The following is a 20727-nucleotide window of genomic DNA, read 5'->3' as shown; positions in this document are numbered from 1 at the left end:
GGGCTGACATGCGCAGTCTTTCATCCCACCCGTCTGGTCGAGGCCTACGGTGGTGCAAGGGTGGGAAGGCAGACAAGTTTTTCCGCATTCTTGTAATCGGACTGATGCTAGGGTGCGTAGTGGCTGCGGTTCCAGGGTGGAGGGGGCTGGTCTCCGGGTCTAGGCAGCTGGGGCTGTGGCCTGGCAAGTGATTGCGTAGGTCAGGAGGGAGCCGGGATTGCCGTTGGTGCCAGCCTATTAGCAATGCTTTTCACCTCCCACAGCCCTAAGCTGTGTTGGCTGGGCATGCCTATAGCAGGTCCTCCCAGACGTCACAGCACATGGCGCATGCGCTCTTTTGCGCATGCTGCGGTGTGTTTTTCCATGTCAGGTAAGGCAGCGCCTTCAGGTGGAGAGGTGGCCTCTTCCGGATAGCTACCTGTGTGAGCCGTCTTCGCCGGGTCAGTAGGCACTGTCACAGTTCACTTCCATACCGTTTCATACGCTTTTTGATTACCGAAGCCTTTTAAAACTTGTGGCAAAGTATACGTAAAATGTAAAATTTGCCTTTCAACTGTGTGTGCCTAATTCAGTGATTCCTTCCTTTTTCGTGCCTTAACCTAGTTTTGTTTTGAGGGGGAAGGGCCTGGAAAAGCGGTTGTTTTTTGCAAAAGTTAAAATATAACGCCCAGGAGAGAATGTACCCACTCAGTGGAGTTTCAGGATGTGATACTGCAGGGCAGAATACTAAGAACCAAACTACTAAGTGTCTACTCTGAGCCCTGCAGTCTTTCTAGTGCCGAGCCACCCTGTTCCTTTAAGGAGGCCAGTGGCTCTCAACTTCCTAATGCTGCTACTCTTTAATACAGTTCCTCATGTTGTGGTGACCCCCAACCATAAACTTTTTTTGGCGCTGCTTCATAACTGCAATTTTGCTACTATTATGAATCATAATGTAAAAATCTGGTATGTGACCCTCTGGAGTCATGACCCACAGGTTGAGAACCCCTGCTCTAGGCTGTGTAGGTGACTTCAGATGTGGTGTAGAGGTCTATTTTGGGGCTTTATCACTGCTTCGTTGTTTGCAGGTCACAAATTAAATCTCTCTCTCTTTAAGGTCAGGAGCCATGGTGCTCCATTTGGTGCCCAGGTGGTCTGCAAGGTTCTTCTGGGCATCTCCAGGATGGAGGAGGACCTATGCTCAGGGAGCTTCATTCGGGTTAAAGTGGCTGGGTCACTCTCTGGGTATAAATGGCCCTTTGGCTTGCAGAGGGTACTCTTTGGTCTCTGGCAGCTCTGAGGTGATGTTGACCTCTGAGCGATACCCTGTGCAACGGCTGCCATTTTCTACTGTGTCTGAGGAGGACCTGGCTGCGTTTGAATGCATCATACCTGGCAGAGTTATCACAGATCCAGAGCAACTGCAGGCATGCAATGTGGACTGGCTGAGGACCGTCCGGGGTGAGTCAGGACCTGGGCAGAGGAGTAAGGTCAAAGTCTAGAAACCAGAAGACAGTGTAGGTGAGGGAAGTAGAGTTCATTGACAATATGCCTCATTTGTCTTTGAAGACACAACCAAGGTCTTCAGTTAAAAATGTGAAGCAGGCCTTGGCTGAAGTGTGGACTGTGAACACTGCTGCCTGCATCTGCTCAGCTTCTCCTCAGGCAGCCTTCACCAAAGATACCCTCTCAGTTCTGGAAGCCTAGAGTTCCAAATCAGAAGTGTTCTCTGCAGCCTGTAGGAGAGGGTTCTTCCTGACATTGAACTTCTGGTGACCCCAGCTGTTTCTGGTAGCATCCCCCAGCTTTTGCTTCTGTCTTTATCCTGCCTCAATCCTTTGTCCTCTTCTCTCTTAAAAAAAAAAAAAAAATTTTTTTTTATTTGTGTGTTTGTGTATGTGTGTGAGAGAGTGAGAGCGAGAGCACAATTGCCTTTGGAAGCCAGAAGAGGGTATTGGACCTCCTGGAGTTAAAGTTACAGGTATTTGTAAGCTACCTGATATGGATGCTGGGAACTGAACTGGAATTTTTGCAAAGGCAGCAAGGCAGCAGGTGCTCTTAATCATTGAGCCATCTACCTAGGCCTCCTCTTCTGTGTTAGAGAAACTCTTGTCCACTTAGTCCAGAATGATCCTAACTTGAGATCTTTAAAAAACAAAACAACTAATTTTATGTGTGTGTGAGAGAGAGAGAGTGTGTGGATTTGTGTGTTTCCTATTTATAAAAATAGGCAGCAACTGAGATTTGTTCCCATATGAGTGGATACTGAAGTCCAGATGAGTCAATAGGGGCACTGGGCAGCCAGGCTTGAGATGGATAAGATGGAATGGTCCTTTGGTGGTGTCTTAATTAGTATTACTATTGCTGTAATGAGACACCGTGACCAAAGAAACTTAAAGAGGAAACAGTTTATTCGGCTTACACTTCCATGGCACTGTTCATCATTGAAGGAAGTCAGGAGAGGAGCTCACGCAGAGCAGGAACCTGGCGGCAGGAGCTGATGCAGAAGCCATGGAGGAATGCTGTTTACCGGCTTGCTCCTCCATGGCTTGCTCAGCTTGCTTGCTTATAGAATCCAGGACCAGCCGCTCAGGAACTCAGGGATAGCACCACCCACAATGGGTTGGGCTCTCCCCTACTGATCACTAATGAAGAAAATGCCTTACAGCTGGATCTCCTGGCGGCATTTGCTCAGTTGAGGCTCTGTCCTTTCAGATGACTCTAGCTTGTGTCAAGTTGACATAAATCTAGCCAGGGCAGGTGGATTATCAGGGAGAGGTGCCTGGAAGAGCATGGGGCAAAGAGGACACCTAAACACTCTTAAGACCAGGCATAGTGCCAGCATATTGCAAAGGCTGCAAGCAAGAAAAGTTTGGAGGACAAGAAGCAGGTGAGAGGCTCAGGAGTGTGACTGTCGAAAGGCCCTGGGGCAAAGGAGGGCATTCAGGTTGGTTGGACTACAGTTTGTTGAAGTGTGAGTGAGGAGTCCTTTTATGTTTTCACCAACTGCAAAGAGCCCAGGATGTGAGGGAGTACCTGCTGTGACTTCCTGAAAGCATGGGGAGGGCGGGTGTGACCCTGTAGGCAGTCTTTCTGCCTGGAACTATTTGGGACCTGCCTTTTTCCTGGCTTGGTTGGAGCCTTTCCAGCTAGACTCTCCTCTTGGTCTGGGCATTTCCTTGTACTGTCTTAGCGATTTCCAGCCTCTTGTTCTTTGTTCTTTGTTGAGCTCATTAGCTATTATCCCTTCATTTTATTGGTTTCTAGTTAGAAGGATCTACGTATATCACAAGAGTAGAATCTTTCTTTTATGTTGCTATGCACAGGTCTTTGCTGGGCAACTTGAGTGTCTGTTGGAAAACCCACTGCAGACTTCATCTCTTGCTTAGCTTCACCAGCGGTGTTCAGAGCACTGAGCTTATTCATACAGGATAGCTGAACACCTTGAACACTGCCCACACAAATTCCAGGTGACCAGGATCCCTGGGTTAGGACAGCCAGTTCAGCAAAGGCTGTTCCTCTGATGAGAAGCAGTATGTCTTTCAGAATCACAGAGTAAGACAGGAGATGCATAGAGCTTGAGTCTTAGGGTGACGGAGCTGCTTCAGCTCCTAGTTGCTATGCTAACTTGGCATCAGCCAAGGGTAGGGAAGAGTGAGTGAAGAGAAGGTATAAACCGGCTCTGGTGTGGACAGAGAGCTGTAGGAAGGCAAATCCCTCTCTCTACTGGAACTAAGGTACAGGTAGATGGACAGATCTGTAAGTCACTATTTTATTTTTAGCCATTGTACTAATGGAGAGTCTGTTAAAATCAGCAGGTAGTTTGAGGAACACCAGGATGTTTCCAAGTCTCAAGAATTTCTCAGGTGTGCAGAGAAGCCCAACAAACCTCGTTGTACATTGATGCTAAAACCCACCTTCCCTCCCACAAGAGCAGATGGGGAAGGGCCATTGGCTCTAGCAGTTGCTGTACACTGTTCCAGCTGTTGCCTATTCCCTAGCAAGGCCCAGGACCCTCAGACATCTTACTCTTGTACTTGAGTGTCTGGGGGTCTGGTGGCTGTATTGGTTGCCTCACTGAGGAAGAGCAAATGCCACAGAGGACATTCTCTCAGATAAGCTGTAGTGGAGGGCAGGAATGGGGCAAGGAAGTATTCTTATTTTTGAGCCACTTCTCTGCATGTGGGGTGACAGGTGTGTTCTCTTGTCACAGGCTGTAGTAAGGTGTTGCTGAGGCCCCAGACCTCAGAGGAAGTGTCCCAGATTCTTAGGTAAGAGGAGATGTCTGCAGTTCAACAGTGCTTTACAACACTGTGGGCCACATTCATACTTACCCATTAGAAGATCCCTGTAGTTTGCTGCCCCATGGGTTCACTGGGTGCTCACGGGCAAGGGCACACCTTTCTCCAGATCCCTATCTGCAAGAATACTGGCTGTAGCCAAAGGGCTGGTGGGTTGGGCTCAGAACTCAGCGTACAGCTGTGGCACTAGAGGGAGTGAGAACGGCGGAGGTACAGATGGTACACCGACTCTTACAAACACTGAAGGTATTAGAATTAAGCCACATATACCACTTCCCCATGCCCTGAGACAGTGCCAGCCACCCTTTCTCTATGTACAGCTTTGGGGTGAACGCTCCTCTAGACTTCTTCACAGGGTGTTAGGGGAGAGCCCTTGTCCAGCAGAAAGGTCTAGAAAGGAGATTGGCTCAGTAGCATGTCCTTTGGGGATAGTCATTATGGGCATAGGGGTGCTGGCTTGATATGTACACTATGTTTGTCCCAGGTATTGCTATAAGAGGAACTTGGCTGTGAACCCACAGGGTGGGAACACTGGCATGGTGGGGGGCAGTGTTCCCGTCTTTGACGAAGTCATCCTGTCCACTGCCCTCATGAATCAAGTCATCAGCTTTCATGACATATCTGGTAAGCTTATGTGTGTGTGCGTTCCGAACTCTTCTTGCCTTCCTACTGCCAGCTGAGGTTGTCTTTCCTTGTTAGCCACTGCGTCTTTGCTTAAGCTAGAGATGTGTGCGCATATGTGTGCTCTGTCCTGGCTGGGACAGAACTGGCAGGTGTGTCGGGGTCATCCTCTGTGCGCTTCGGGCATGTCACACAAGCCCCATTTACATCTAGTCTTTGCCATGGCAACTCTTTGTGGACGTGGATGGCCATGCAGTGATTCTTGTGAAGGGATTTAATAGCTTCTCTCCTGTACTGAGGCTGGATTGCCATGTAGGGGCCTGCTGTTTGCAGTTGTTAGCAACAGTTTCAGTACCAGAAAGTATAAACATTTTAACTATGGGGAGGGTCCAGTGCTTCCCCAAGCTGAGGTCACTGCTTTGTAGCAGTTCTTTCTTCTAATCTCTCCTCTTAGTTAGACAAGAATCTTTTCTTCTCTATTTTTGCCTTTCTAATTTTTCTTGTTTTATAGTGTAATTACAAAAGGACCAATTGTTTTTGTTTTGTATAGAAGGAAGAGATGGCCTCTGAGGAGAACATTGCTTCTGGGAGGTTCTTACCTACAAAGAAGTTTTGGTAACTTCGTTGTTCTTTGTAGGGATTCTGGTCTGCCAGGCAGGCTGTGTGCTGGAGGAGCTGAGCCGCTATGTGCAGGAACGGGACTTCATCATGCCATTGGACTTAGGAGCGAAGGGCAGCTGCCACATCGGGGGCAATGTGGCAACCAATGCTGGTGGTCTGCGGTTTCTGCGATATGGCTCGCTTCGAGGGACTGTCCTGGGCCTGGAAGTGGTGAGCTAGATTCTAAAGGGGTAGAATGCCTGTTCTGGGATGTCCTAGCTTCAGTCTGAGGCTGTTGTCATGACAGCGGTACAGGACGTGGGGCTGTATTGGCATGTGTATATCTGCTCCACGTTAGGGACCCTATTGTAATGGTTCTTAGCTCTAGGTGCCTCAGGAACATGTGGAGTCCACATAAGGAGCCACCAGGAGACACTTTACTCAGGTGTGACACTCATACCAGACTTTCAGGAATTGGAATATGAGGAAGGTTAGCTAAGGCCAGCTTGGGATGGAGTCACACCCCTGCTAGCTTATCTGTAGGACCCTTGAATTCCCCTCCCCTGAACCCTTGCCATTAGCTACTTTTCTCATCAATGTGATAAAATAACTGACAGAAGTAAAGTAAGGGAGGAAGAGTTTATTTTGACTCACAGTTTGAGAGGACACAGTCCACAATGGCTGGGGAAGGATGGTGGCAAGGATGTGAGGTAGCTGCTTACATTGTGACAGGAAGAAGAAAGAGATGAATTCTGGTGCTCAAGCATTTTAATTAAAGCTGGGGGTTGTTGTGCTGTCCACATTCAAGGTGGGTTTTTCTGCCTCAGTTAAATATTTCTAGAAACACCCACATAGACACCATGGGCCCAGTGTTTCCATAGTGATGGTGGTTTAAACATCTTTCTGTTCTCTCTCTGTTTCTGTCTCTGTCCTTGTCCCTGTCTCTCTCTCTCTCTCTCTCTCTCTCTCTCTCACACACACAGAGAGAGAGAGAGAGATGTTGAGTGTCTATTACCATTCTTCACCTTGTTTTCAGAGATAAAGTCTCTTATTCAACTTGGAGTTCACTGACTGGCTAGTGATCCTCCTGCCTCTGCCTCCCAGTGCTGGGATTACAGGCACAAATTGCCGTGTCCAACACCCTGTCCCTTTATTTATCATTTTATTGAAATGAGTCAAAGTTTCACTGTGTCACCCTGGCTGGCCTGGAACTCTCTGTGTAGACCAGGCTGACCTCAGACCCACAGAGATCCTCCTGCTTCAGTCTCCTGAGTGCTGGGATTAAAGACATGTGCCACAGTACTCACCATATTTATTGTGTGTGTGTGTGTGTGTGTGTGTGTGTGTGTGTGTATGCATGCTGGCACATATGTGGAGGTCAGACGACAGCTTGTGAGAGTCACTTCTCTATTTCTGCCATGTGGATTACAGGGATTGAACTGAGTTGTCAGGCTTAGTGGCTGGTGTGCTTACGCTCTGAGCCATCTCATAAGCTCTAGACCCAACTTTTTACATGGGTGCTAGAAATGGGGACCCGAGTCCTCTGCTTTTGCAGCATTTTTTCATCCCATAAAGCCATCTCCCCAGCTCCTCTTTTTCTACTGACAATAAAGACAAACATCACATCTACTGGTAGATTCTAAGGGCAGAGCCTCTGTCCTTTTTACCCCCCAAACCAGGGCAAATATAAAACCATGCTTTATCCAGTAAGTCACAGTGTCCCAGTGGCTGTTTTCTGTTCGTTACCATTTACTATTATTATTGTTATTATAGTAATAATAATTAATAATAATAATAATTACATCCACTCTGCACTAGTCGGCTCAGAAGCAGGGTGAGGGACCTACGGAGGAAAGCCACATTCACAGCCTTGGGCCTGGGTGGGCACAAGATGGACACGGCAGTGATGATTCCCAGGGTGCCCTCTGACCTGAGGAACAGCTGCTTCAGGCCATAGCCTGTGTTGTCCTCCCTCAGGGAGGTAGCAGTAGCAGTAGTGATAGTAATAATTGCACTTACTGTCCTAGAAATTCAGTAAGCCTTTGACCTGAAGTATTAGCCAACAGGTCTCAGGTAGAATTGCAATATGGGAACTAGCAAATGCCTTTATGACTGAGGGCCTCAGATGTGGGGGAACCTCGAGGCAGGGTTGTTCTCTGCTGTTCAGTCCGTACAGCTGTGTTCCTTCTATTTCCAGCTGTGCTTCATGGTCCCCTTTCACCAGCCCCTTAGGTGTTTTTCCTGCCCCCAAGCTATGTTTTGGCTTCTCCCAGCTCTAGAGGTTCCTTGCCTCTCCGAGATATGTTCCCTGCCCTTCCCAGCTGTGCTTCTGCTTCTCCCCATCTGTGTTCCCTCTTCTTCCTAGCCGTGTTCCTCACTTGCCCCAGCTATGCGTCCCCCTCCCTCCAGCTGTGTCCCCTGCCCTCCACAAGTTTGTCCCCTGTGTATTCTTTACCTTGGGTGGGTTCCCCTCCACCAACCAGACAGGGAACTTCTTGACTTAAGATGCAGCTGGGGGAGTCTTGTTCCAGCTGAGGAGAAAGGTCATCAGTCCACTCCAGGTTCCATTCACTCCCAGGCTTCATCCTGAATCAATTGGTATGATGGGTAGAGTGGGTGAGGGTTTATGGCTGGCTACTCTTTGGGCATGTTTGGAGTTGGGTCAGCATTTCCAGAGAAGGGAAGGGTGGCTGATGCAGGAAGGCCCGTCTCTTTCCTTATGCCAGGTACTTGCTGATGGAACCATCCTGAACTGCCTGACCTCCCTGAGGAAGGACAACACAGGCTATGACCTGAAGCAGCTGTTCATCGGGTCAGAGGGCACCCTGGGAATCATCACTGCCGTGTCCATCTTGTGCCCACCCAGGCCCAAGGCTGTGAATGTGGCTTTCCTCGGTAGGTCCCTCACCCTGCTTCTGAGCCGACAAGTGGAGAGTGGGCAGCTGCTCTGGGCATGTTGGTGTGACTGTGGAACGAGAGGGTCCCATTGCTCCTTGCCTGTCTGCCTCCTTCCTGTCTGGAGATCTCTGTCCTGGCCCTCCAGATATCCAGAGTGTAGCCTGACTCAGAAGTGATGACCTGTTTCTGGTGAGAACACACTTCACTCTCACAGAATCAAGATTCTTTTCTTTTCTGTCCCACTGTGCTTGGGTTTAAGAAGTAGGTCCTATGATTCTGAGAGAGGCGATGGCATGGTGGTGATTGCTCTGATGTGTTGTGCTCCCTCTCCCTAGCTCCACAGTTGGCTGCAGCCTCCCCACTCATAGGACCCTTCCACCATTCAACTTCCTTTTCTACCCTGCTGAAGTTGGCTATGTCTATGGCTCATGTTCTTCTCTTTTACCTTCTTTGGGGTGGTTATCTGGCCTCTTTCTGTCCGCAGCTGACTCATTCACTTAAGTAAGTTCTGGAGGGAGAGAGGCAGGCTTGACTCACCAGATTCCACCAGAGAAGGCCGGAGGTCCTACGGTCTCTTCCTGGCTACTTGGTCTTATTGTGTCCTTTTCTGTTTATATTGTGTGGATATGTGTGCATATTAGTGTGTGTGTGGGTACACACTTATGAACATGCTTGTGGAGGCCAGTGGCCAACCTTGGGTATTCTTCCACTCTGTTTTTTGAGACAGGGTTTTTCATTATTCTGGTAATCATTGATTAGCCTAAGCTGGCCAGCCAGCGAGCCCCAGGGATTCACCTGTCTTCATTTCCTCGGTGCAGCAATTCCCCACCATGCCTGGCTTTTCCTTTTTTTCTTTTCTTTTTATATTTGTATATAGTTTTACCTACGTGCATGTTGTTATGCCTCCATATATGTCTGATGCCTGCGTGTGTGTCTGTGTACAATTGTGTATGCAATGCCTATGAAGCCTTAAAGAAAGAGTCAGATTTTTCAGAATTAGGGTTACAGAAAGTTGTGAGCCACCATGTGGGTTCTGGGGTGCTAGAACCAAACCATTGGAAGAGTAGCCAGTGATCTTAACTTCTTTTTTCTTTCTTTCTTTTTTTTGACAAGATTTCTCTGTGCCCTAGCTGTCCTGGCACTCACTCTGTAGGCCAGGCAGGCCTCAAACTTAGGGAGATCTGCCTACCTCTGCCTCCGGAGTGCTGGGATTAAAGGTGTGTGCCATCACTCCCTGCCCCAGGTAAACTGTCTTTTTAAAGTCTCTGTCATACTGTTTATGGCCATTTCTTTAACTCTTTATCTTTCTGCACCAGACTTTTTTTAGTCTCTTGTTCCCAATAAATACAGCCAAGACCATTTTTTTTTTTTTTTTTTTTTTTTTTTTTGTAGTAGAGGTCCTAGTTTCTCATGGTGTCTTGTCTCTGTTCTGAGCTATCTTGGGTCATACCCAGAGCCTTGTTTCTGAATTGCTTGTTTGGTTCCTAGAGGCCTTGGGTAAGGGCGGTTTCCTCTTGGAGGGGGTTGTGCTGCTTTTGCTGGGTCGTCCAGGAATGTCCTCTCCAACCATAGGGCTCTGGATCATCTACCTGTGGATACGTTCTTTAGTTTCTTTCTGCTTCCATACTTGGGGGGACAGCTACCCTGGGGCTGTGCTGTGGCTCGTGAGCCCTGTAGCATTGCAGAGGTCTCAGGTGTCCATAGATGAATGATGAATTTCTGAGACCAACTTAGACCTTAGTGCCAACGGATGAGTGGGATAACCTGAAGGCCTGGCCCCCTGGTTCCTTTTGTCATTCGGAGTGCTCTTTGGCAGTTATTAGGCATAGTGTCAGATCTAGAGACCTTGAAATGTACTTATGGGCAGACCTGTGGAGTGCTTCTTGTAGCACAGAGTCCTTTCACAGTCACCCCTTGTCTATGTGAGTTGGGTTGATATTGCTGCTGAGAAGGGGTGACCTGGTGAGGCGATGGGTGGGGCCCTGGGTCCTGCTGTCCTTTACTCTGGGTGCCTGATGCACTGTGTCCCTTTGCAGGCTGCCCTGGGTTCACTGAGGTTCTGAAGACCTTCAGTACCTGCAAGGGGATGCTGGGCGAGATCCTGTCTGCGTTTGAGTTCATGGATTCGGAATGCATGCAGTTGGTTGGACAGCACCTCCACCTGACCAGCCCAGTACAAGGTACCTGCCCCTGTGCAGTTGGGTGACATTGTGAGACATGTTGGATGGCTCAGAGGTGCTGCCAGTAGAATGTCTCAGGAGGGTGGGTGGGCAATGGGCACTGTGAGGCCATGGCTCATTGTGTTTAGGAAAGCTCTGCTGTCTTTAACACTTGTATTTGGTCTGTAGTAGGATGAGCTTGTATCACTGTTCTGGAAGAAGTCTTAATGTTGTGAAGGGACGGGGCAGTGCCCCTCAGCAAGTTAATGATGCACATTTAATTTTTTCAGAGTTTAAACAGTAAGTTCTCAGGGTGGAAATTACGGCCTTTTGCATGCATGTAAGTAGGCATGTCCAAGGCAATCATCCACCAACAAGTGGCTTTTCCCTGGGGTTCTGGGGTTTCTTAAGAGTAGACAAGCCAGCTCTTAGAGCTGGTAGTTGCCTTGCTATGACAACCCCTTTCCACATCAGGCTCTTGGGAGGTACCATACTGGACCCAGCCATGAGGCTGAAAGTGAGCAGGGTGGGGCTTCATGCAGAGGGTCATCTTTGGTCAATTTTCTCTGTCAGCAGAAAACTTACATTTAAGCCATGTGAAATTCAGCATGCCTGAGGGCTTCCTGTTTCACAGGCCACCCCAAGCACCTGGCAAAAGCTATGTTTGCCTCATGACCTAGAGTAAAGTGGTTCTAACTCTGTATGCTGGGGGTGGGACTGTAGCTTACACCGCTTCTGATTCCTTTCAGAGAGTCCATTCTATGTCCTGGTGGAGACCTCGGGCTCCAGTGCAGAGCATGATGCCGAGAAGCTGACCAGCGTCCTGGACCATGTGCTGAACTCCGGCCTGGTGAGCGATGGCACTATGGCCAGCGACCAGAGGAAAGTCCAGGTACTGTAACCCTGCTCTCCGCCTTCAGGCCCTCCTGTTCACATAGCTAGGGCCTAATCTGTCCAGCAGTGATGGAGTGTGTGGCCGAGATATCACAGGGTTCATAGTATAGATAGAAAACCTCTTTGGGGTGAAAATGTATTCTTGGTACCTAGATCATTTTCACTAATATCACTTTCCAACTACACAAACATACACACAGGTTTGGGGAGGAAGGGAAAGAAAGAAGGCAGAACAGAGAGAGAGGAAAGAATGATTTGATTGATCCTCACTGACTCTGAAGGTTCGTGCTAATCAGTGGATTAGGGTGCATGGCAGTGAAGCCTTGGGATTCTCCTGTCTTTGCCTCCAAGCTTTGGGGTTGCAGGCTTATGTTACCACATGCATTTTTAACATGAATATTAGAGATTTGAACTCAGATGGCTGTTCTTGCAGATTTCTACAGTATAAATAATCATGTTCAGGAAAAAGACCTAAAATGTGAAAGAATTATTACTCAGATTGGCAGTTTCTTCAGCTCTCCATGATTAATCACTAACATGTAGTAACGTAGAAATGCATTGTACCAAAAAAAAAAAGAAAAGAAAAGAAAAGAAATGCATTGTACACTGTCTCAGATATGGAAAATGGTAAGTGGTTACAGGCAGCACACAGCACGCCTTCACATAAAGCAGAAAACTACTTGTAACAAGCACTGCTGCAAACAATAATATATTTCTCTTATTAATATAACTATTGCTTATATCTTTCCAATAAAGAGAGTACCATGTTTTGGTTTTTTGTTTTTGTTTTTAAGCATGAAAAACAAAAATCATCCCCACACATCTCTCTGCCCCCAGGCTGCATGGTGAATAGACCTACATGGCTGACCATGTCCTGACTATAAGTTGACTACAGCTTTCCAGTCTTGTCTAGAGTGTAGAGAGGCAGGATAGGGCTGTGGAAAGCATGCCTGAAGGCCCAACACATCCAGGGGAAGATGGAGTCTGAGGAATGGGCCTTGACTATGTTGCTGGGAAGCCATCTGGGCTCTTGGGGGACAAAGGAACAAGAGGTGTTTCTGGCAGTTTATTTTTGTGGTGTATAGCCCTGGTCCTGCTGTCTGCAGTATGATGATCTGCCAGCAGAGGGCAGAGGAGAGGCTGCAGGGAGCAGCCAGGGTCCTTGGAGAGAGAAAAAAAAAAAAAAAAAAAAGGAGCCTGTAGAGTGTGAAAAACACTGATTCCTTGAGCTGTGACCTCTAGAGTTAACCGATTATATAGTCTATTCTATTTATTAAGGCTTTTTTTCTTTATAGTTAGGGTTGTTTTGTTAGTTGGTTGGCTTTTAGATTCCTTATTTGTTTTTTGAAACAAGGTTTCTCTGTGTGGTCCTAAATGTCCTAGAACTAACTAAGTAGACCAGGCTGGCCTCAGACAGGAGATCATTTGCCTCTGCCTCATGAGTGCTGGGATTAAAGGCATGAGCCACCACCGACCAGCCAGATTTTTTTGTTTGTTTGTTTTTTGTTTTTTAAGTGAGACAGGTTCTCATATAGCCTCAACTGGCCTTGAACTTGCCCTCCATCCTCTACTCTGAGTTTAATATCAGGTGGTTATTAGCTCGGGTAACACCAGGAACAAACCAGAGTCTTGGAAAGGTAAGATTATTTCCACTCTGCCCTTGCTGGTTTCTTTTCTAAGAGTTACTCATTTTTATTTTCCGAGGAGATGTTTTGCCTGCTTTATGTGTGAACTGCATGCGCAGCGTATGCCTGTAGAGGCCAGCAGAGGGCGCTAGATCCCCAGGAACCTGTAGACCATGACTGCTTGAACAGAAGTCAAAGCAAGTGCTCTTAACCACTGTATCCCCTCTCCGGCCTCTGCCCTTGCTTTTATGAAGGGTCCTGATGGTCTTTGTTGTGACACTGTAAGACATACATGTGTGTCTTACTCATTTCTTCTTCCCTGGTAACCACCCTCAGTGCTTGCTTCTTTCTTCCCATGGTCCCCTTCCTTGCCCCATGTTTTCATGCTACATGTATATATACATACAGTTAAATATAGATTCCACATGTGAGAGAAAATGTGACTTTGTTTGTTTGTTTTTCGAGATAGGGTTTCTTTTTGTAGCCTTGGCTGTCCTGGAACTCCTTCTGTAGACCAGGCTGGCCTTGAACTCGTAAAAATCCTCCTGCCCCTGCCTCCCATGTGCTGGGATTAAAAGGCATATGCCACCAGCCACTGCTCTCTAGTCTGTCTTTTTAAAGTCTCTGTCACAACACTGTCACAACGTTAGTCCCTCTAGCAACCCAGGCCTTTGTACATCCGGCTTCTCTGTCTACCTCTCCTCTGTGAAGATTGTTTCAGTGAGCCATGCCCAGGAGCCCAGTTGTGGTGTGCTCTTTTTGCTGACTGTGTCCTTTTGCTGTTGTAGACATTGTGGGCCCTTCGGGAGAGGATCACAGAGGCTCTCAGTCGTGACGGCTATGTGTTCAAGTATGACATATCCCTCCCCGTGGAGCGTCTCTATGACCTCGTGATGGATGTTCGGAACCGCCTTGGCCCTTGTGCCAAGCATGTAGTGGGATATGGTCACTTGGGTGAGCAGCCTGTCATATGCCCCTGTGAGCTGCACAGTTCCACTGTGGTGAGCGGAGTTAAGCACATCAAAGACAGCCTTGGAAGCACTAAAGTACATTGTTGTCATATTGGGAAGAAAAAATTATTTATTTATTACAATTTATTCACTTTGTGTCCCAGCTGTAGCCCTCTCCTTCATCCCCTCCCAATCCTACCCTCTCTTCTCCCATGCCCTTCCCCCAGTCTACTGATAGGGGAGGACCTTCTACCCTTCCATCTGACCCTAGCCTATCCGGTCTCATCAGGACTGGCTGCATTGTCTTCCTCTGTGGCATGGGAGGGCTGCTCCCCCTTCAGGGAAAGATGATCAAAGAGCCAGCCACTGAGTTCATGTCAGAGACAGCCCCTGTTCCCCTTACTAGGGAACCCACTTGTAGTCTGAGCTGCCATAGGCTACGTCTGTGCAAGGGTTCTAGGTTATCTCCATGTATGGCTTGGTTGGAGTGTTATGCTGTTTCTTAAAAGTGGGTTAAACAAACAGACTTGAGTATATAGCAGGATATCAGGTCAGTTATGTAGTATTATATTAACTTGGCTGTTAGGTCCTGTAAAAGGTCCAGTTTTTTAGAATGTAAGAGAGATTTTCTCAAATTGGTATCTCTACAGTGACCTCCATAGCTGAGCTTGTCAGTTGAGTTCTGTGGCTTGTCTCAGCAAAAGGGTACAAGTTTTTGGACTGAGAAGGTATCATTGTGCTCTCTCTCTCTTTCTCTCTGTTTTTTTTTAAGGTTTATTTATTATTTATATAACATTCTGCCTATATACCAGATCTTACTATAGATGAGCCACCATGTGAGTGCTGGGAATTGAACTCAGGACCTTTGGAAGAACAGCGAGTGTTCTTAACCTTTGAGCCATCTCTCCAGCCCTCTGTTTATGTTTTTGAGACAAGGTCTCACTGTAGCTTTGGCTGGCCTGGAATTCGCTATGTAGACTAGGCTGACCTTAAACTCCCGGAGCTCCACCTTCCAGTGCCCCTGAGTGCTTGCATGAAAGATGTGCACTGCCATACTCTACCCTTGCTTCATTTATTCTAAGTGCTAGTTGAGAAGTCTGTTAGCTATGCAGGAATGGGGCCTGTTTCTTTAGACCACAGGGTTTTGAAGCCAGTTTCTAGTCATTTGTAGGAGAGTAGAAAAGTGGTGCTTTAGGTCACATGGTATTAATTGGCAGGAGTGACTTCTTTATCCCTCCCAGTCTCTGACACCTTCAGTTTAGGGGACCTATGGGCTGGGATGGGGCGAGCAGTGCAGCTGTGGACTTCCCGCTGTTTCCCAGCTGACTCTGAGCTAAAATACTGTAAGATAAGGCTCAGCAGCTGCCATCCATAGTCATGGAGGGTTGAAGGAATGGGCCAAGGGTTGTGGTTCAGAACCAGGATGGGCAGGGTACAGTCACCTGGTTTGGGGGGGGGGGTTACATCTCAGGGGGTATTGGAAATCTGAGGACTCTTTGGACAGATTTCTGCCAGCCTAACTGTTCCCTTGTTCCTCAGGGGATGGCAACCTTCACCTGAATGTGACAGCAGAGGCCTTTAGCCAGGATTTGCTTGGCGCCTTGGAGCCCTATGTGTATGCCTGGACAGCGGAACAGCGGGGCAGCGTCAGTGCTGAGCACGGCCTAGGCTTCAAGAAGAAAAACGTACTGGGCTATAGCAAGCCACCTGTGGCTGTGGATCTTATGCAACAGCTCAAGGCCCTGCTGGACCCCAAAGGCATCCTGAACCCCTATAAGACTCTGCCTGCTCAGGCCTAACTGGAGGTTTTCAACTTGTTGCTGCAAGATGCCAGGATCTTGGGCATGCAGGGTTGGTGGGCCTGGAGGCCTCCCAGCTGGTGGCACCTGCTGTAGACCAGGTTACTGGTCTGTTGGCCAGCAAGGAGTCAGCTCTGAGCACCCTCTGGGCTCGCCTGCCTTTCTGTGGGTGAGCAGAGCAGATCAAGCTGTCTGCCCCTTCTCTGGTCTCTTGCCAGCTCCTTGTGGGCAGAGGAAGTGGGTGGGCAGTCGCCCTACTTCCAGACAGGCTAAGCCCTGACCGATCTGCAGTGACCTGTGGAGACCTGCTTTGTTGCAGCTCTGGGAAGAGTGCCATGTGGTCTTGTCACTAGATGGTTAGCCGTGTGGTTCATACCCTGTGAGGGCTGCAGCAGAGTTGTCCAGATCAGCTACCATGACGACCCAGAGCACCACAAGTCATTCACATGGGGCTGAATGGAATCTGCTGTCATACCAAGCAGGTCTTGGATTGGTAACAATGGTCCACCTGACCAGAGCATTCCCTTGTTTTGTTTTTGTTTGTTTGTTTTGATTTACATTTTTGTTTGTGTGGTTTTTTTCAGACAGGGTCTTTCTACATAGCCCTGGCTATCCTGGAACTTAATATGTAGACCAGATTGACTTTTAACTCACAGTGTTCCTATGGCCTCTACCTTCAACTCTTCCTCCTGAGTGCTAGGATTTAGTCAGGTAGCACCACACCCAGATTACTTGGTTGTTGAAGACCTGTCTGGGTTGGTAAGGAGGCGTGGTTGGCTGCGATTACCTGCAGAGTTTGACCTTTCTGGTTATGAGACAGTCCCCCCAACCGAAGTGATAGAGGCAACTCTCAGTTACAGGCCTATCGGATGGTCTACATGCTGCCCTCTAGGACTTGGCCAGTCCCATGACGTGGGGTCCTGGCAGTCTGGGAAGCTGAACACACTTACCTTATTATTATTATTTGCTGTCACCAGTTTTCAGAAAAATTCTGAATTACAACCTGCTGATGCTGCTAGAAAATTATTTGCATGACGTTGATTGTGAATTCACACAAAGTTGCGGCTCAATACATCCCTCCACACACTGAGTGCTCTCTCGACCCCAATACGTCCTCACATGCTGGTTGGGAAGCGAATGTGGTGGGAGTGGCCGGTGTTTGAGGAGCAAGAGGTTGTAGCCACCCTGCCTGGTAGGTGGCATGGCACAAATAGGTACAGTGAATGTGGGGTCCCAAAGCAGATATGTGTCAAGCCCTTCTTGCCAGTGCCAACCTCACTCTTGCTCTGGCTGGGCATTCTTCTCTGGAGCTCACAGGGAGAGGGGCAGGCAGAGGGCCTATGGTTTTCTCTTGACTAGCTATGCAGTGCTCCCTTTGATTCATCCATCTCTAGGGAAGGGTCACTTCTTAGACCCACTCTTTTCTTTTGAGCCTTAAAGGTAGTACATTGAAGTTAGTGGCATTTAAGAGTCAGTGAAATACAGTATGGTAGCAGTGCATAGCTGGAAAACAAGCTACCCAAAGTTGTGTTAGCAATGACTGATGCTCCCTAAGACAAGGTGGGTGTTTCACCCACCCAGATGAACTAGTTAGAAACGAATGGAAAAATGAACTTGAACTTGCTACTGAGTCTGCTGACTGACCAGTGAGATTCCTCTGGAAACCTCAGGGCTCTGACACGGCCTTTGACTTAATGCCTGCAGACTCACCTCAACACAGGTAGAAGAGTAAGCCTATAGTCAAAAGATGACAAAACCCCTATGGGAGAGAGCTGGGTGTGGCAGCGCTTGATTGCAACCCAGCATTCAGGAGGCAGATGCAGGCTGATCTCTGAGTTAGAGAGTTCCAAGCCACCCAGGTTCCATAGTGAGATCCTGTATTAAAAGGCAAAAATACAGGTAACCACAAAGGCTGGCTACTCTGATTCCACTGCAGACAGGAAGTCTCCAGTGTGCGAGCTAGAGGAGCTGTTGTGTTTGGATTAGTTTAGGATTCCACCTACAGGTGTCTAAGCTGTTGCAATATGAGACTTAGTGAAATAACTGGGATGGTGGGAGGAGCACAGGCAGGGCCTGCAGCTTCGCAGTGACATGAAAGTATGGCCTGAAGGTCTCAGTCCTAGGGAACATAGTTGGGGCATGGGCGGGGCCTGCCCAGGACTACAGGGGGCTACAAGGTCTTCCAGAGCAGCATGCTTCACAGAAATAGAAGGACAAATGCATGAAGATGGTCAGGATCCAGTGCATTGTATGGTTGCAGACATGGAGACCTTCCTGGTTGGGGTTGTGTTCTGTGGGCCTAGCACACCTACCCAGTGCTGGCCACCCTGTCCCAGCTCCTGCCCCTGGACACGGGGGGTGCAGAAGGTCCCTGCTTTTGACCCGAGTACTTGGTCGCAACTTCCCATTGCTGACCATCTGGAGTTCCAAAGCTTGGGTTTGTAGGTGACTTAGAAGAGAACACCTCGCCCTAGAGGATCATGGGAACAGAGAGCAAGCACATCTAAAGTGGGACTGCTGTTGTGAAGTCACCAACTTGCACCCCAGTTGGGCTTCATGGTGAAGTATCCAACCTAAGAGCCTGGTGCCATCTTTTCTTAAAAAAATGTACAAGTGACCTGAGGTAACTCTTTTTCCTCAGCATGGCCCTTTATCACTGATTAGGGCCAGGGCCTGCTCCTGAAATGGGCCCCTTGACATTTCTGCACCTTCCTGCCTCGGGTCTGAGGACAGACTGGGGCATGTCCTGCATAGACTCAGAGCTGAAGAGGGCGTTGGGTGGCCATGGCCTTACACTCATGCATGTCTTCCTACCTGAGGAAAATGAGGCAGAGACATAGGCTGATTGAAGCAGACCAAGACTGCTTTATTGGAACAGCAACCACAACTGTTCTACTGGATGAAGGCTGGGCACACTTAGAGGGTTGGGACACAGGCAAGCACACACAGCTACCTGAGGTTGCAGCTATTCTTTTGTGGTTTGGCGGGAAGCAGGGTGGGTTGTTTTTAATACCTGGGCATATTGTTTCTGCAGTGGAGTGGAACTATAATGGTGGGCTTGCTTTTTATGGGTAGGGGCTAATTCCCAGCACAACATGCCTCAATTCCTCATGATGGGAGGCTATTACCTGACCAGTTAAAGGCTAGCTGTAAGGTTTCTAGAACAGCACTTGGCAGGGTTGTACATAAGAGAAGGCTCCAAGACTTAGTCAACATTTGGGTGAGGCTTGTGCTGGGTGGTCTGGCCTGGTGCCTGTAGGTCAGCCCACAGTTGGCCTCCCTGAATCCTGATGTTATCTACAGGACTGTAGGAGTCTTTCCCTATTGGCTCTCATCCAGCAGGTTTATAAGTGTGTTTCTTGGTACAGTGGCCCTGGGAGTTGGACTCCTCTTTAGAGAGTGTGTGGCTGTCAGACACCTCCTTAGTTTACAGGCAGGGTAGTTGTCAGAGCTACATTTTTGGTTTTTGGCCCTGGGGTGTTTGGGACAGTGGGAGAGGGTGCAGAGAGTCAGGACACATTCTAGGTGACTTACGGAATATTTAACACCCATTTAACTTAGATGGGAAGATTTGTCCCCGACTCTAGAAATCCTGGGGCAGCCAGATGGGTCCTCCTCTTGATTTTCATTGATTCCTGGGATGACAAGGGGTGCACTTGAGGGAACCTTGGACTGGAGCCCTTCCTACCAAAGGTCCCACTGGCCTGGCTTCTGGCTGTCCTTGCCTTTTGTTTGACAGGTAGTCTTCTTGTCCTCCTCCCCTGGCCTGAGTTCTGTAACCCAGAAGTAAAGAATCGATCCGTTGTTCGCTGGTAGCCTCTGCCTGAGGCAGAGCTGGGCCAGATGCCAGCTGGCCACACACTACCAGCTGGAGAAGCAAAATAGTGGGTTCTACCAGCCTTGGGTAGCGCTCTTTCCTGCTAGCTATGGGTTTGGCCGAGAAGGTCCCTTTCCCATGGGCCACGGGCTTTGTGCCTAGCACATTAGCAAGGCTGGTCTGAGAGAAGGCAGAACACCATAGATAGATGGCCTGTTTCCATACAATGTATCTCCTGGGCCAGCAAGGGCAGTTGGAGATTCCTCTGTCTTCTGGGCAGGGTCATGCTCCAATGGACACTAGTTTTTGGTTCTTGAAGCTGCCATATCCCTGAGCCTTTGAAACGTTTAGGGAGGGGCTAAAGCCCACAGACTCTGTCTCAGGCAAGCACTAAGTAGAGCCCCTTGGTCACAGCAATCTACCCCTTCCGTTTGGCTGGCCATCCCCTCCAGATCCTCATTCTGGAGGAGCCTGTGGCTGTAGTATCATACCATATCACTGTCCTGTCTATTCCCAGTGGCATAAAAGTAGATGGCCTCTTCTTACTGCTCAGGTCCTGTAAATCACCAAGAGTCCAGGGAACTGGTATCCTGGCCTGAAAGAAGGGTGCTAGTTTGGGGACCTAGCAACATGGGCAATCTGCTGCCTTCTGGGCCACCGTATCACTCTGGAGCAACTAAAGTATTAGATGTTTTGGGAGCACACGAGATCCACTCTGATCCATTGTGTCTGTCTGAACCTATATATCCTGGGCAGGAGGATCTGTGAGAGCCTCTCATAAAGCGGAGCAGCTCTTATTATTTTCAGAGAGTAATGTGGGGGAGATGAGGTTCAGGGTGGGGAACAGCCTGGTACTGCTTATCTGTCAACTTACCTACTGTTAGCTTGGAGAATTACTTGGCAGACCCCTGCACTTTAAGCTCTGGGATGTGCCTTAGAGAATTATGCTTAGTACCTGGCCCCAGTGGAGAAGGTTGTCCAAAGCACTACCACCACCACCACCACCACCACCACCTCCTCCTCCTCCTCCTCCTCCCCTTTCTTTCTTTCTTTCTTTCTTTCTTTCTTTCTTTCTTTCTTTCTT

General features: G+C 48.4%; 1 protein-coding gene across 5 annotated transcripts; it reads left to right on the top strand.

The window, feature by feature from the left end:
• Positions 1 to 27: 27 nt before the first annotated feature.
• Positions 28 to 16917, top strand: D2hgdh (D-2-hydroxyglutarate dehydrogenase). Of its 5 annotated transcripts, none has more exons than XM_055616535.1 (10): positions 28 to 112; positions 1102 to 1440; positions 4193 to 4250; positions 4765 to 4904; positions 5539 to 5732; positions 8228 to 8396; positions 10436 to 10579; positions 11308 to 11450; positions 13866 to 14031; positions 15567 to 16917. In XM_055616535.1, exons 2-10 carry the CDS (start codon positions 1107 to 1109, stop codon positions 15824 to 15826), a joined length of 1608 nt encoding a protein of 535 aa, XP_055472510.1. In that variant the 5' UTR covers positions 28 to 112; positions 1102 to 1106; the 3' UTR covers positions 15827 to 16917. The 5 variants fall into 5 exon arrangements, with proteins under 5 accessions (XP_055472510.1, XP_055472509.1, XP_055472512.1 ...); XM_055616534.1 differs by having other exon boundaries at positions 1097 to 1440; XM_055616537.1 differs by lacking the exon at positions 28 to 112 and adding an exon at positions 338 to 370 and having other exon boundaries at positions 1097 to 1440.
• The last annotated feature ends 3810 nt before the right edge of the window (positions 16918 to 20727 follow it).

Source organism: Psammomys obesus, unplaced genomic scaffold (genome assembly GCF_907164565.1).
Source record: "Psammomys obesus unplaced genomic scaffold, mPsaObe1.curated_primary_1811, whole genome shotgun sequence".
Taxonomy (NCBI): domain Eukaryota; kingdom Metazoa; phylum Chordata; class Mammalia; order Rodentia; family Muridae; genus Psammomys; species Psammomys obesus.
The sequence above is the reverse complement of the archived record's forward strand: the minus strand, read 5'-3'. Positions and strand labels throughout refer to the sequence as shown.

What these genes read in the sequence shown, in the direction of transcription:
- D2hgdh (XM_055616534.1), top strand. An exon ending in CTGTCCTGGGCCTGGAAGTG is followed by an intron (nt 5,733 to 8,227) that starts GTGAGCTAGATT and finishes TCCTTATGCCAG; the next exon opens with GTACTTGCTGATGGAACCAT. An exon ending in AGTGGGATATGGTCACTTGG is followed by an intron (nt 14,032 to 15,566) that starts GTGAGCAGCCTG and finishes CTTGTTCCTCAG; the next exon opens with GGGATGGCAACCTTCACCTG.